The 15,620-nt window shown below is 36.6% G+C and overlaps 1 protein-coding gene across 1 annotated transcript in view; it reads right to left on the minus strand.

Annotated features, from left to right (window-relative positions):
* HMCN1 (hemicentin 1) overlaps positions 1-15,620 on the minus strand; it is a 495,504-nt gene that overhangs the window by 66,405 nt on the left and 413,479 nt on the right. Inside the window, 5 exon segments of the mRNA XM_020984406.2 lie at positions 1,401-1,591; positions 3,266-3,400; positions 9,396-9,609; positions 12,473-12,663; positions 15,015-15,284. Of these exon segments, the coding sequence (XP_020840065.1) occupies positions 1,401-1,591; positions 3,266-3,400; positions 9,396-9,609; positions 12,473-12,663; positions 15,015-15,284 (1,001 nt within the window).

Below are 15,620 nucleotides of genomic sequence, written 5' to 3' on the forward strand. Positions count from 1 at the left end.
CAGTGGAAATAGAAAAGAATGGATGGGTGTGAAAGATAATTTGAAGGAAAATTTGACAGGATTTAGTGAGTGATAGAATATGGAAGGTACAAAAGAGGAAAGAGTCCCAAATCATTTTGAGTTTTCAAGCCTTGGAGAAAGGCAGTACCCACAAGAGAAGGAAGTTCGGGTGAGAGAGAAAGTTAAGATTTAAATTTAGACATGTTGATGATGATGGTGGTTGTAGGATGTTTATTTAAAAAGCTCAAACAACCTATTGGAAATACAGTGTGGGTACTTAGGAGACACAGGGCTGAAGATAATTTCAGAAACTGAATAAAGGTGATGGACATGGATGAGACGTTCTGACAGAGAATATAGAGAAAAAAACAGGAAAAGACCAAACCTGAATCTTGGGGCAAATGTTCATTTTTACATGGAAATGTTAAAGAAAATGAGCTAAAGGAAAACAAAGAAAAGGATACTTCCAAGAAGGATTAGAGTGATCAGAAATAGTAGAAAAGTCAGACTGAGGAAAAAGCATGGAATTTGGTGATCAGGAACATATATATTTTTATCAACTATATATTTAAGATAATTGGTCCTTGAAAACATCTGAAGTACTTTATGAAACATGAACCAACAAACTTCTGACATATATTTTAACAGAGAATTTACTAGGAGAAATGGGCCATAGAGCTGGTGCTGGGAGTGAAGGAATTTAAAGTGGTAATTTTGAGATTCATTTTTTGGATAGCCAAATTTATGCTAAAAGTCTTTGGATAGCCTAAATGATCAAAACTATCCTATATTAAAAACCTATGTCACCAAGCTCATCCTGCAAGATCACATCAACCTTGAAACTCACACCAAGTCAGTATCCCTGGTCCCTGGGACTCTTCCTTCTTTCTGACGGTCTAGGGTAGAGAGCCAAGAATTCCACCCAGATCATCCATTTAAGATGGGTATCCAGGCCAACCATCTCTTCATTTCCCACCCAGATGTACTCCTCTGGATTTCATCATGCTCCTTTGCCAGTACCCTCCTTGACCCCCTTATGCTTCTTTTTATGTGTTGTCTTCCCCCATTAGATTGTGAGCTTCTTGAGGGAAAGACTGTTCTTTGTCTTTTTTTGTATAGCCAGAGCTTAGCAGTGTCTGGCACATAGTAGCCTTTTAACTAATGTGTACTGCCTGAGTCTCAAAGCTACAAATGCATTCTATGATCTTTTATTTGCTTAATGAAGTTGAACATAATATTCTGTATACTTCAATTTTTTATATAACACACTGTTGCTTCATATTTCATGATTTAAAATGATCACTTAAGACAAAATTTCCAGTTCAGTACCGACTTTATGGCCAGCTGAGATCTCCCCATAGCTGTTTTAGTCCCCGCACATAAGCATCTGTATGACTTACTACGGTGCCATAGATGGCCAATGAACCATTGCTGAGCTGTCGGATCCTATTGCTTATCTGTATTCCAACTCCACTTCTACTCCACTGTATTGTTGGTGGTGGATCACCTTTAACTTCACAATTCAGGATCACATTACCTCCAAGGGGCTCAATCCAATTAGAGTGATAGTCCCCTTTGAAAACTGGAGGTTCTGAGAGGAAAATACATGAACATAAGACAGATATTTGAAAGCTAAATGCAAAGAAAAATAATTCTAGGCAGTGTCTACCCAATACAAAGTAAGCAGTGACTTGACAGTTATCTTGTTCATTGAACAATGTAAATAGCCTGTCCATCTAAAAAGTCCACTTCGGGAGCCTCCTGAATGAATCTGCCAGATTATGAATAGCTAATAATCAAATTAACTACATAATTGACAAACATCTCTTTTGATTTTTTTGCTTTATAAAAAAAAGGGCTATATAACATAGGTAGTAAATAATCTGTTTCTATATTGTGTTGCTATTTGAGGCCCAAACCCTTAATCTTATTTTGTCTGTAAAGCAGACAAAACTATGAAATAAAAGTGGGTGGATAAATAAATTGGCAAAATTATTGTAGGCTATAGACAGTACAGTAACACTCTAGTTAGCTGGATCCTTTAAGCAATTGATACTCTTTGAACATGGAAGATGCGAGAAGAGATACAGAATACTCTTAGAGCCATTCATAAAAGTTGTCTGTCTAAAGCCATTAGGCAAAAGGGAAAAAAATATTTACATTGAAAGATATTTACATACACACACACACACATTAATTATGGTCACCAAGATGTAGAGCTAGGTGGCATAGAGGCTAGAGTGCTGGACTTGGACTTAGGGAAATCTGAGTTCCAGTTCTACCTAGGTCATTTATTAGCTGTGTGACCTTGGGTAAGTCACTTAACCTCTTTTTGTCTGCTTCAGCTTTCTCATCTGTAAATAGGGATAATAATAGTACCTATCTCCCAGGGTTGCTATGAGCATCAAATAAAATAAGTAAAAAATTTTGTAAATCTGAAAGTGTTATATAAATGTTTATCATTATTGCAGAGAAGGGATGGGGAACCAGATTTGGATGATATGGCAAGTAGAGTATAAAATCTTTTCATATATATATATATATATATATATATTATATATTATATATATATAATTATATATATATATATATATGTGTATATATGTATGTATATATATGTACATATATGTATGTATATATATGTACATATATGTATGTATATATGTATATATGTATTATATATACATACACACATACATATATACATATATATATATATAATGTATGCAGGCTATAATATTCACTAATTTTCTTTTTTCCTTGAAGAACATTTACAATAAATGATTCTACTTTTGCATTTTAACATATAGAAAATATAGTATTGATATGAAGAAAGAAAATGAATCAGTCTTTGTCTAAGTTTGATTTTCAAGGTAAAAGGGGATAAGACAAATTCAAATATATACACACATCAGCCCACCCATACATGTGTGTGTGTGGGTATACACACACACACACACACACACACACACACACACAGAGTCACTGCTTCTTTAAAGATGATTACTTCTACATTGTTTAACAAGTAATCAGCACACGTAGCTTCTGTGTGCTTACTGTCATGTCAGTTGTACTCAAAGCCTTTTCAGCTTGGTAGGATCTGCTAAAACTTGAGCTCTGCTGGCACAGGCCTTGAGAACCCACCACCATCATAGTCGCACTATAACAACTCATAAGAGGAGAACTTTGCTAAATACTGTGAAAGTAAAATATAAAATTCTTTTTTTAAAGGTAATATATCCTATCTTATTGTTCTTACACCTACCTTTCACATAAACAAATCCAATAGCCTTGACAAAACCAACTTTGTTTTCTGCAGTACATACATAAGTGCCAGAGTCATCCTTTGATACTCTTTCAATAACGAGTTCACTGTGTCCATTTACACTGTCAAACTGTGCTATGGAGAGAAATTAAGAAATTGAACAAATGTATTTGAAAATATGACAAATAAATCCTTAAGCAAGTATTTCTATGAAAGCTAAATATACCATAGGTTGATGGTTAGATATATAATTATCGCTAGCATTCATATACTTCCTTAGAAAGCACTTTTTAAAAATATCATCTCATTTGATCCTTACAACAACTCTGGGAGGTAGGTGCCATTATCATCCTCATTTTATAGATGATGAATGCAAGGCAGACAGTGGTGACATGACTTGCCCAGAGTCACACAATTAGTAAGTATTTGAGGCCAGAATTGAATTAGAGTCTTCTTTACTCCAGTTCCAGTAGTCTACCTAGTGGACTACCTAGTTGACTCATTTATGGAGCAATGGTAAGAGAATGAAAGGGATCCTATCAGTAGGTTGAAGACATTCACAGATTTCTTTTCTTTTTCTTTTTTAGAGAAAGCTTTCATTTATTTATTTATTTTTCTCTTAATTTTTTTTTTTATTTTTAGGCAATTGGGGTTAAGTGACTTGCCCAGGGTCACACAGCTAGGAAGTGTCTAGTGTTTGGCCCGAGGCCAGATTTGAATTCAGGTCCTCCTGACTTCAGGGCTGGTGCTCTATCCACTGCGCCACCTTGCTGCCCCTTCTCTTTGCTTTTTAATTACCTAGAGGTATTTTTTTTCTTCCCTTGGAGTAGTGAAAAAACAGCAAGAAGAAGAGAGAAGCTTTTAGAATTAAAACAAACACCATTTGAGAAATTATTTTGCATTCACAATATACTTTTTGTGCCTGGAATTTCTCTAAAAGCAGACTAAGGTATGTTATTTCATCAGAGTTTAGAGACCTGGCTTGAAGCCAGGAACACCAGGGTTCAAGTTCTGCCTCTGACTTATACTGGCTATATGAACATGGGCAAGTAGTGCTCTAGACAACTTTCAAAGTCTCTAATGTGTAGAACACATGCTGAACATGGAGGGAGTTTCTTTATTCAGGAGTTAGATTATTAAAATCTCAGGTCAAGTCCCCTATCCCTTTTCTTTGTTTCTTTTTTTATTATTTTACTTTCTTATTATGAGCTTAAGCACCCAAAAAGGACATTTCTACACACATGGAAGAGTACCAAAAAGGAATGTATATGGAAATAAGAACTTCTATTTTATACCATTTGCTTTAAAAAAAAATCATTATGGGGGCAGCTAGGTGGTACAGTGGATAGAGCACCAGCCCTGGAGTCAGAAGGACCTGAGTTCAAATCCAGCCTCAGACACATAACACTTACTAGACTCTGGGCAAGTCACTTAACCACAATTGCCTCACCAAAAAAAAAAAAAATCATTATTTTCAAAATCCTCTGTTCCTTTTGAACTTTCACTTTCTCCTATTCAGTTTAAAGCTTTTTTTGGGGGGGGGAAGGGTATATCACTCTTACTAATCCTACCTTGGCCCCAAACTTACCTGTTTCTCAGTTTAAAATTAGGGGGAAAAAAAACACCCTTGTTACAAATAAGCATAATCAAGTAAAACAAATCTACATAGATGCTCTTTTCAAAAAAAGCATGTCTCTTTCATCCTGAGTCCACCATGTCTCCATCAGGGGTGTATATAATTCTTGAATCATAGATTCTCTAGGGATGTAGTTGATTATTGCTTTGATCAGAGTTTTAAAATATTGCAAAGTTGTTTTTCTCATAATGTTTTAGACATTATATAAATTGTTGAACTGGTTCTGCTCACTTTACTCTATGTTAGTCAGTCAATAAATATTTATTAAGGACCCAGTATGTGCCAGGCACTTTCCTAAGTGTTGCAGATAATAAAGATAAATAAAAAGTCCCTGCTCTCAAGGAGTTAATAATCTAATGAGGGAAATAATCAAAAGAGGGAAAGTGTTAGCATTAAGGGGGATTGGGAGAGGCCTCGTGTAGAAGGCAGGATTTTAGCTAGGACTTGAAGGAAGCTAGGATGCAGAGATGAGAAGGTAGAACATTCTCTGCAAGGAAACACCTGAAGTCTACAGATGGAATGTCTTGTTTGAGGAACAGCAACGAGGCCAGTATGATTGGATTGTGTGTGTGTCTGTGAGGTGGGGGGGGGAGGTGTTAGAAGACTGGAAAGGTGGTGATTGTGGGGCTGGGTTATGAAGCATTTTGAATGCTTAACAGAGGATTTTTTATTTGACCCTGGAGGTAATAGGGAGCCACTGGAGTTTACTGAGTAGGTGATGTTGATGGTGACATGATCAAACCTGCACTTTAAGATCATTTTGACAGCTGATTAAAGGATGGACTGGAGTGGGGAGAGATTTATGGCAGGGAGACCAAACAATAATTGCAACAATACTCCTGAAGTATTGTAACACTACAGGAGTGAGGCGATAACAACCTGTACCGGAATGGTGGCAGTACTAGAGGAGAGAAGGAAGGGATGAGTCAGAGATGATATGAAGATAAAATTGACAGGTCTTGACAATGGATTGGATATCGGGGGCAACAGAAACTGAGGAGTCAAAGATGACACATCGGTTGCAAGCCTGGGTGACTGGGAGAATGGTAATACCCTCAACAGTAAAAGGAAAGTTTGGAAGGGGGGAGGATTTGAGGGAAAAGATAATGAGTTAGTTTTTGGACATGTTGAGTTTAAGAGGTCTATAGGATATCCAATACAGGATTTATTTAATAAGTAATTGGAGATGGGAGACTGGAGGTTTGCAGAGAGGTTAAGATTGGATAGGTATCATCAGCATGGAGAAAAGAAGAGGGCCCAAGATGAGAGCCCTGTGGGACACCCATGCTTAGTGGGCATGACTTGGATGAGGATCTAGCAAAGCAGACTGAGAAGGAGGGATCAGATAGAATTAGGAGAGAATAATGTCAGGTAAACCTAGAAAGAAGAAAAGATCAAGAAGAACATGATAATGTCAAAGGCTGCAGGGAGGTCAAGAATGATGAGGATTGAGAAAAGGCCATTAGATTTGGCATTTAAGAGAATGTTAGTAACTTTGGAGATTTGGGTTGATTGATGAGGCTGGAAACCAGACTGTAGATAGTTAAGAAGAGTAAGAAGAAAGTGAGAGGAAAGGAAGCAGAGGTACTTATTCTAAACAGCCTTCTCAAGAAGTGTAGCTATAAAAGGGAAAAGGTATATGGAATAATAGCTAATGGGGATGAATGGATCAAGTGACTTTTTTTGAGGATGGCACAGACATGTTTGTAGGCAGCAGGGAAGGAACCAGTAGATAGAGATTTTTTTTTTTGGTTTGTTTTTGGTGAGGCGATTGGGGGTTAAGTGACTTGCCCAGAGTCACACAGCCAGTGAATGTTATGTGTCTGATGCCAGATTTGAATTCTGTTTCTTCTGACTCCAGGGCTGGTTTCACTGCGCCATCTAGCTCCCCTAGATGGAGATTTTGAAGATAAGGATGGAATGGGATCACTTGGGCATGTAGAGGGGTTTGCTTTGGCAAGAAAGGCCATCTCATTATGTGAGATGGATAAAGGAAGAGATTAGTGGCAGAAGGCATTTGAGATGAGGATAAGGGGAGAAGAGAGAGCTTTAATTTCTTTTTTTTTTTTTGATGACATGTGAATTGAATTAGATTCATGTGAGAGGATGGGGAGAGGGGATACTGTAGGAGTTTGAGAATGGAAGAAACCAATGGAAGAAACCGTTTGGAAGAGTCACTGTGGTGAGTAGGTAGTAATTTAATTAGGGAGGACTTAATAGGACCAAATTAGCCACACATCCTTATGTATGGCTGAGTTAAGGTGGAAGAATAAGTCATGCAAAGTAAGCAGATTGAGCAACTGATTGGTTAGGTATCCAAAACATGTCCTTATACTTGGGGACTTCCTAAGTCTCTCCTCACACCAATCTATCCTCCATTCATCCACTAAAGGGATTTTCCTAAAGTGCAGTTCAGACCATATTACTCCCCTACTCATAAACTCCAGTGGCTTCCTGTCACTTCCAGGGTCAAAGATATAACCCTCTGATTAGTGTTCAAAGTCCTTCATAACCTAGTCCTCTTCTATCTTTCCAGTCTTCTTACACCTTACTCCAAGTCACATACTCTTTGATGCAGTGACACTGGCTTCCTTGCCGTTCCACAAACAAGACACTCTCATCATTTGGCTCACAGTATTCTCTCTGCCTGTCTGTCTTGCCTGAAATGTTTTTTTTTTCCTCATCGCTGCCTCCTGGCCTTTTTGGCTTCCTTCAAGTCCCAATTAAAATCCCATCTTCTGCAAGAAGCATTTTCCAACCCTTCTTAATTTTTATGTCTTCCTTCTTTTAATTATTTCCTATTTATCCTGTATATGTGTATATACATATATATATATATAGCTTCTTTGTACATATTTCTTTATTCTCTCCCTCATTAGATTGTAAGCTCCTTGAGGGTAAGAATCATCTTTTGCTTCTTTTTTTGTATCCCCAGCACTTAGTACAGTGTTTGTCACATAGTAGGCACTTTTATGTTTATTGACTGATTCATGTGAAATTCCCAATTTTATCTTTCTCTCAAAACTATTCATTTTCCTAATTTAAATCAGAATCATGACAGAAGCTCCCATTTTAATGAATAATTTGGCAGATTTGAAAAGACAAAGGTTAAGTACCTACCAGTTTTATGACAACATGATCCTCTGGGACTGTATTTACTTTGCACTCCCAAATGATGACACAGATATTTGTGGAGTAATTACGTGTTTTGAACTGAGCTAAAAGTAAATACCCCCAGTGCTTAAGTGCTTATTGATTGAGTTGATCAATCAGCACTTATCATATATGAAGCACTATGCTAGGCAGAGGAGATAACAAAGACAAAAACTGACACTCTATTTTCAAGAAATTTAAATTATATTTTTGGGAAAGCAATAGGTTATATCAAAATGTGTACAGACAAAAATACAAAATAAGTGCAAGGTAATTAAATACAAAGTAAATAGGAGGGAGAACAATAGCAATTTGGATAAAGAAAGGCATCTTGAAGGGAATAAAGGATTCTGTGAGTTGGAGCTGAGGAAGGAATGCATCCAGGCATGGGGGATGGCTAGAGCAAAAGTATGGAGATGGGAGAAAAATGCTGTATATGGGAAACAGAAAGAAAGGCAGTTTGGCTGAACTGTGCCATGCAGGAAGATAGGTAATATATACCGAGGTTGGAAAGATACGTTTGTAAAAGGCTTTAAAAGCCTTTCAGAGATCATCTAGCTTTATTCCTAACTGAAGCATGAACCATCATCTACGACATTCTCAATAAGGGAATTGATTTCCTAGAGCTATTTTTTTTCCGAATATACTCTTTGACATCAAGAAAGGTTAAACCTTAAATGTCAGTGACAAAACAGTGTTCCAAAAAAAATTTTTTTTTCAGAGAGTTATCTTCTCATATGGAAATGCAATATAATTGTCACAACAAAGTAAAGAAAGCTCCAGACATTAAATGGTGTTATTCATGTATCATCAAAAAACTAAAAAGTTCTAAATATAAAATAGTGTTGTTTATGTGTCACCAAAAACTAAGCTGTTGATTAAGTAGCAGACTGGAGTAGAACATGTTTACGTAGTTCTTTAATGCAAACGTGGCCTTTGTTAATTCTGAAGCTCTGCTCATTTTTGTTTTGTTTTGTGAACCTCTGATTTCATCAGCACAGGGAATTCTCAGTGAGGAATTTGTTTCCCAACACTGATTGATAACTGCCTTGCAAACTAGAGTCTGAGAGAGTTTTCTGGGGGCACTAACCTCACTTGCCTGGGTCCATATAATTAATGAATCAGAAATGAGTTTTAGGACTCTGACACCAGCTCCCTATCTACCATACCTGTGTCAGTAAAGTCTTTGCACTGAATTTGTGCAATCATATCTTCTGTCTTTTGCTTACTATATTCCTAAATTAGAGTGGGAAGAGGTATAGAGGAGAAGGCTGAGTAATGTACCCTCAGGTGAGAAAATGGAAATTGTGCTTTTTTGTTTTTGAGAATGATGCCATTTACCTGGGATAATATTGTTGTTAAAGGTCCATGTCAATTTGGGCAGTGGAAGGCCAGTGGCTCTGCAGCTCAACCTGAGCTCATCACCTTTATTTAAAGATATGTCTCCGGGAAGTTCCGTAAACGTGGGTAGAACATACACGGTCAGGCTGATGGTGTGTGTGTCCTCACCTGCTGCATTGTTAGCAATACACGTATAGCTGCCAGAATCCTCAGGCTTAAAGAAAAAAAAAAGCAGCACAGTATTTCAAGCTCATGGTTCTTCTGTGGCATTGTATACCCAATTATAAAGCAACTGAAATTTCTACAGGTTTATTGATGATCATCTTTTTTGCCCCTAAAAATTACTAGTGAAAATAATGATTAAGAAAAATACAGACTAAAGCACAGCATGTAGAACTATATAAACAATTCTTAAAATAATTCTGTCTTACAAAACTTTCCTAGATACAGCAAACACCTCTGGAAGCTCTGTTACAATATCTGTACAAATGACTGGGCAACCTGAATATTCTGAGACTCCTAGCAGTCAGTGTATCAGATTTTGGGTGAAGGTTGAATCCTAGAAAAAAATAAGTAAGAAAAAAGAGAGAAATGATTCTAGGAAGGGAAATGTGACTTATTGCAATGTTGAATACTAATTGATTAGAGAAGGCATATATGTACAAAGATACTACTGAATAGAGAAGGATTTTAGAAGGTATGCTCCTATTTCTTCTCATGTTAGAATTCTAAGGCAAAACTGCAAAGCAAAAGATTTTAAAGTGGCTGAGAGCAAGAATGCAGAAGCTACCAGATGCATCCCACTGACTAGTGGAAGAAGAAATAAAATTGAAATGTAGGCCTTTGTCAAACAATAGGTATTTTTAAAGGGTATGCATAGTTAGAATGGGCTAAATTTATTAATTATTCTGTGAAGTAGCTTTCTGATGACTGAAAACTTAAGCCTTGAAGAACAATAGATTTTCTTAAAGTGAAACACACAAAAAAAAAGAGAATCCAGCTGTATTTACTACAACCACATCCACTGCTTCATTGGACTTTTACCAGTTGTCATGTTTTTTTAATTTTCTGAGGAATTTGACAAGTTCATTCCTCCGTCCTGGATTCTCTTCAGAAGATTTCCATCAATATCATTTGCTGGATAATCATCCAGACCTCACCTTTTATGTATGGGGGTCCCCTACAGTTTTATCCCCTTTTTTGTTTATCTTGGCTCCTGTGGATTCAGTTAAAATTTTTAGCCAGATGAAAACCCCATCTGCATAGTTAGCTCATCTCTCTCCTGAGCTTCACCATAACATCTCTGAATACCTTTTAGAAATCTCTACCTTTCTGTCTTAAGCTTATCTCAAACTCAGCATACCCAAAACAGAACTTGTTATCTTTTCCCCTGAATCCAGCCTTCCTTCTGATTCTCCTATTTCTGTTGAAGGCACCACCATCCTTCCAGAACACTCAGGTTCACAACTTGGGAGTTGATCCTTGACTTTTCATTCTTTCTTACTCTCCCCCATCTCCAATCAATGGTCAGGTTTTTTTTAAATTCTACCTCCAAAACATCTTTTGATCTGTCTTCTTCATTCACAACGATATCACCCTAGTTCAGACCTTTGTCATCTTTATATTGGATTATTAACATAACCTTCTATTTGTTTTCCTTCCTCTCTAGCCTCTCCCTTCTTGAATCTAGCCTTCACACAGCTGCCCAAATCACTACCCTGCTTAAGAAACTTCAGTGGATTCCTGTTGCCTCTAGGACAAAACACAAACTCTCTTGCTTGGCATTTAAAGCCCTTTATAATCTGGTTCTGATCTATCTTTCTAGGCTTACTTCATGCCACTCCCTATCATGCATTCTATGTTTCAGCCAAACTGGCCTCTTTGTTGTTCACAAATACCCTTCCATCTCCCACTTCCATGGGATCATAGGAACATGGATTTAGAGTTGGATGAAAGCTTAGTTTACCTAGTACAATCCTCTCATCTTTCAGATGAGGAAACAGACCCAGATGTTAAGTGACTTACTTGCCCAAGGTCACAAGTCTTTTCACAGACTTTCTCCCTGTCCTTGAATGATCTCTCTCCTTACTTCTGCCTTTTAGAATCCCTAACTCCCTTCAAGGCTCTATTAGTGCCACCTCCTAAAATTAGTCTTTAGTGACTCCCCTAATTGTCATTATCCTCTCCCCCACAAATCACTTTGTATTTATTTTATGTGTACTTTGTATTTCCTTTCCTGTGTGTGTATATATTGCTTTCTTTCAGTAGAATGTTAAGTTCCTTGAAGGCAGGGGCTATTTCATTTTTGTCTTTGTATTCCAGGGATAGCGCTTGGCATAAAGTAGGCACTTAATAGCTTTTTGCTGAATTGAATTATTGTCTGTATCTTTATTTGGCATTTAAAAGATGTACTAAAATAATGATTTATCTTTGTATGCATGTATCTTCTCTACTCAATTAAACTGTAAGCTTCCTAATGGTACAGACTATGTCTTATGCCTTTTTTATATGCCCAGTAAATATTAAGCATTCTATAAATATTTGTTATTGCTGATAATGATAAATATAGTACTGAAATGACAAACATTTGGCAGGAAGTAAAAGCTATTAAAAGTGGAATCTTTAGGTCATAAGAGAGCTGTGTTTGTAGGCAAGTAGGGCCTGTTTCCTATGCTGTTTCACTTGTGTGCTTTGAATCTCAATTCAGTTTGGTTCAGTTTAACTTTACAAATATTGACAGCACAATTAAACATTTTAATTTACAAAACTCATTGAGTTCTTGATTTATGTAAGCCCTTTTGGAAAAGACCATAAATAACTTTAAAAGATTTATAGCACTCTAGGTATATGTAGTCCTAAAAAATTATCTGTCCTACCCAGGCTACTCCCATAGCTTCCTAATTCCTCATGTAATCCCTGACTTACAGAATGACAGAATTCCCCACAAAAAAACCCCCAGATTTATGTGAAAACCAAACTTGGGCATATAGGTCATTTTCATGGCTAAATAGCACATTTCCAGGCTAAGTAAAAGTATGAAGCCACTTTGACAATCTGTTCAGGTTTCTTAAACTTACAACAGCATTTTCCAAAATGAGTTCTCCATATGGCTCAGCTGTGTATTTTCCTAATAAGTCAGTTAAAAGAATGTTGTCTTTCTTCCAGTTTATTGCTGGTGTAGGGATTCCATCAGCCACACACGGTAGAATAGCTTGTGAATTTTCATTGACTGTGTATTGTACCTCTGTGGTGCGTATTCTAGGTGGGACTATAAAGAAATAAAGAAAGATGTTCACTTGGGAATTTTAGTTTGATCTCTGAATTCACTATAAATACAATAAAAAAGAATGTATTTTAGGATACTTTAGCCTGTGCTTCTCAAAACCTCATTAAATAATTTGCATCTTTTTTGCCATATACAAAGAACAGAAATAGTAGATATTCTAGATGGAAACAAAAATAGGTCAAGATGCCACTTTTCTGTTACTAATAACCTAAATATGCTTAAATTTGGTTTCATAATAACTTATTTCTGTTCCAAGGTTAAAAACCTCTACATCTCATTTTGGATGCATCTTAGTTGAAAAGAGGTAGAATTTTTATTACACTTTTACAAAGTATGCTTCTGAAAGGCTCAAATTCCTTCACTGTGAGACAGCCCTGATTTTCATTCTCTATTGTATACATACCAGATCCTCTATCGAATTCTTCCTTAAAGACCTTTGTTATGTGCAGGTGACTCTGGGTTCCTAAAGGCTTTGCCAGCAGAATACAAGCTTTGGCAGGTCATACTCAGTTGGCAGTGGCCTATATGATTTAGAGAGGCTTACTGCCAGATCAGCTGCAATACAATTTTCAGCCACAGTAATTATTAATGATCACCTGCCAAATTGTAGATGGGTTTGTGATCTAGGTTGGTAAAAAAACTCATATGGATTAAATTGTGGATTCTTTTGGTATTAAAGTAAATATTTTAATGCTTTGATGGATTTGTTATTTCATTGGTAAAGTTATTCTTCTCACTGGTATAGATCTCAACAGCACTGTATAGTGGAAGGAATACTGGATGTTGGTGGGGTCAGAGCACTTGGGTTTGAATGTTAGCTTTGTCATTTACTATATGTGAGACATTGGGCCAAGTTTCTTAAGCCTCTGGGCCTTGATTTCCTCATTGGTAAAAATGAGAGGGTTAGACTATAAAGTTCCTCCATTACTCTATCTACGAGCCTTTCCCTCCTTTGCCGAGTATATAAAAACCTAAAAAATATGCTAATGTTCATTGCATGGAAAAACAGTTAACACATCCATAAATTGTTCTTTGTATTTCAATTCTTCGGTTTAATTATGTGTCCAACAAATTTCAAATGTAATAAATAATTCCATCAACTGAATTGTTTCCTGATTTTTCTCTGCTCCTATCTCCTTAATGTAAAAAAAATAAATTCATTGTAAACTATCAGTGCAGGATATGCATCATAGAATTACTGCTTAAGAATAACTGATAAAAATCATGATGAAGCAGTTACCTAATCTGTATTAAATTTCATAAAAATGATAAGGAAAAAATACCATATTGTTATTGTATTTCAAGCGTATTCCATTCCGTTATTCCACTACATGCAAATACAACCAAATCAAGACACTGAAATTCAACTTTTACATTTACACAGCTAAGAGAATTTTAACATTGGCTTCATTTGTTTGTGAACCATAACATTAAGTCATTTCCTTACTGTGCCTTATTTACTATCTTATTTGAACTTGGATTTAAGTATCTTAGAAAGTACTGATGAAGGCAGATTTAATTCTTACAGCATCAAAGTAGTATCCTTGCAACCTAAGCACTGATGTTACTTCTAAAGGAATTAGACTGAATGTGAATAACCTTTTGTACTTTCTCAAAAACCTTGGAATTGGTGGGGTTTTCTTGGCAGAGATACTGGAATCGTTTACCATCTCTTTCTCCAGCTCATTTTACTGATGAGAAACTAAGGCAAACAGGGTTAAGTGACTTGCTCAGGGTCACACAGCTAGTAAGTATTTGAGGACAGATCTGAGCTCAGATCTTCTGGACTCTAGGCCTGGCGCTCTACCCACTGCTCACCTAACTGCTCCCCAAAGATGATTTATAAAAACATAATTTGGAAAGTGACTGATAGTACCATATCTATTTTAACAACCAAGTCAGGGGTTCCCAACTTGGGGTGTGAATTCTCCCAGGATATATGAGAAACTTGCCAAGGATGTATAAGAAATATTTGGTAAACTGCTATTTATTCCATTGAAGTTAGTTTATCTCTTTATCTCTTGTGTGCATATGCATGGTAACTCTAGAATTTATTTCCTTTCATAATGAATTGGGGGTGGGGGAGGTTTGCTGAAAGCTGAGGGGCAGGGAAACTGAAAAAATCTGAGGACTCCAAAACTTAAATTCTTTCTCTCACAAACTTACAAATATTTGGTAACTACGAAGAACAAGTTGATATACACAAATTCCACCCATCTTTCCCTGTCTACACTCAGTAATTTGCCCTCTACTTTTTTTGATATTCGTTATTTTCTTTCTCTATGCCATGAAAACGAACCTGTCTAAGGCAATTTCATTTTAGTACAACTTACCATGGACAGTGAGGCTGGTGCTCGAGCTACGTGATCCTGCCACATTTGCTGCCGTGCATGTGTACTGCCCTGTGTCGTCAGGCTGAGCAAACGCAATTTGTAAGGCCCCAGAGCTGAGGATTCTCTGGCGAACTGACTCTGTCACTTCATGCCCATCTTTATGCCAACTGATGTCAGGAGGTGGGTAGCCCTCTGCCTCACACAGCAGAGTGACAGGCTTATCCACAGAAATGACATATTCCTTTGGATGGGAACGAATGACTGGAGGAACTAAAAGATACTCAGAGAGTTAAATCTAATTTTTGAACAAAATAATGATATGTACACAGTTTGTATTTTATTTGCATATTTATTTTATTTGAGCAAATTAAATGAGATAATGTAAAAGTTTTTTGAAATTTATTAACATTTTGTTCCAGCATCAAAACTGATTTACTTTAGATCAGCAAGTAAGTTCCCCTAAGCTTTTTTAAAGAAAAGATTATAAATATATAATCTATAGTGCATTAACTCAGGAAATAGCATGTGTGCATATAGCACTGATGATTTATAAATTTCATTCTTAGCCTGGCAAAAATATTAACTGTAACATCTGTATCAAGTCTG

Source organism: Phascolarctos cinereus, unplaced genomic scaffold (genome assembly GCF_003287225.1).
Source record: "Phascolarctos cinereus isolate Bilbo 61053 unplaced genomic scaffold, phaCin_HiC Scaffold_5;HRSCAF=322, whole genome shotgun sequence".
NCBI lineage: Eukaryota > Metazoa > Chordata > Mammalia > Diprotodontia > Phascolarctidae > Phascolarctos > Phascolarctos cinereus.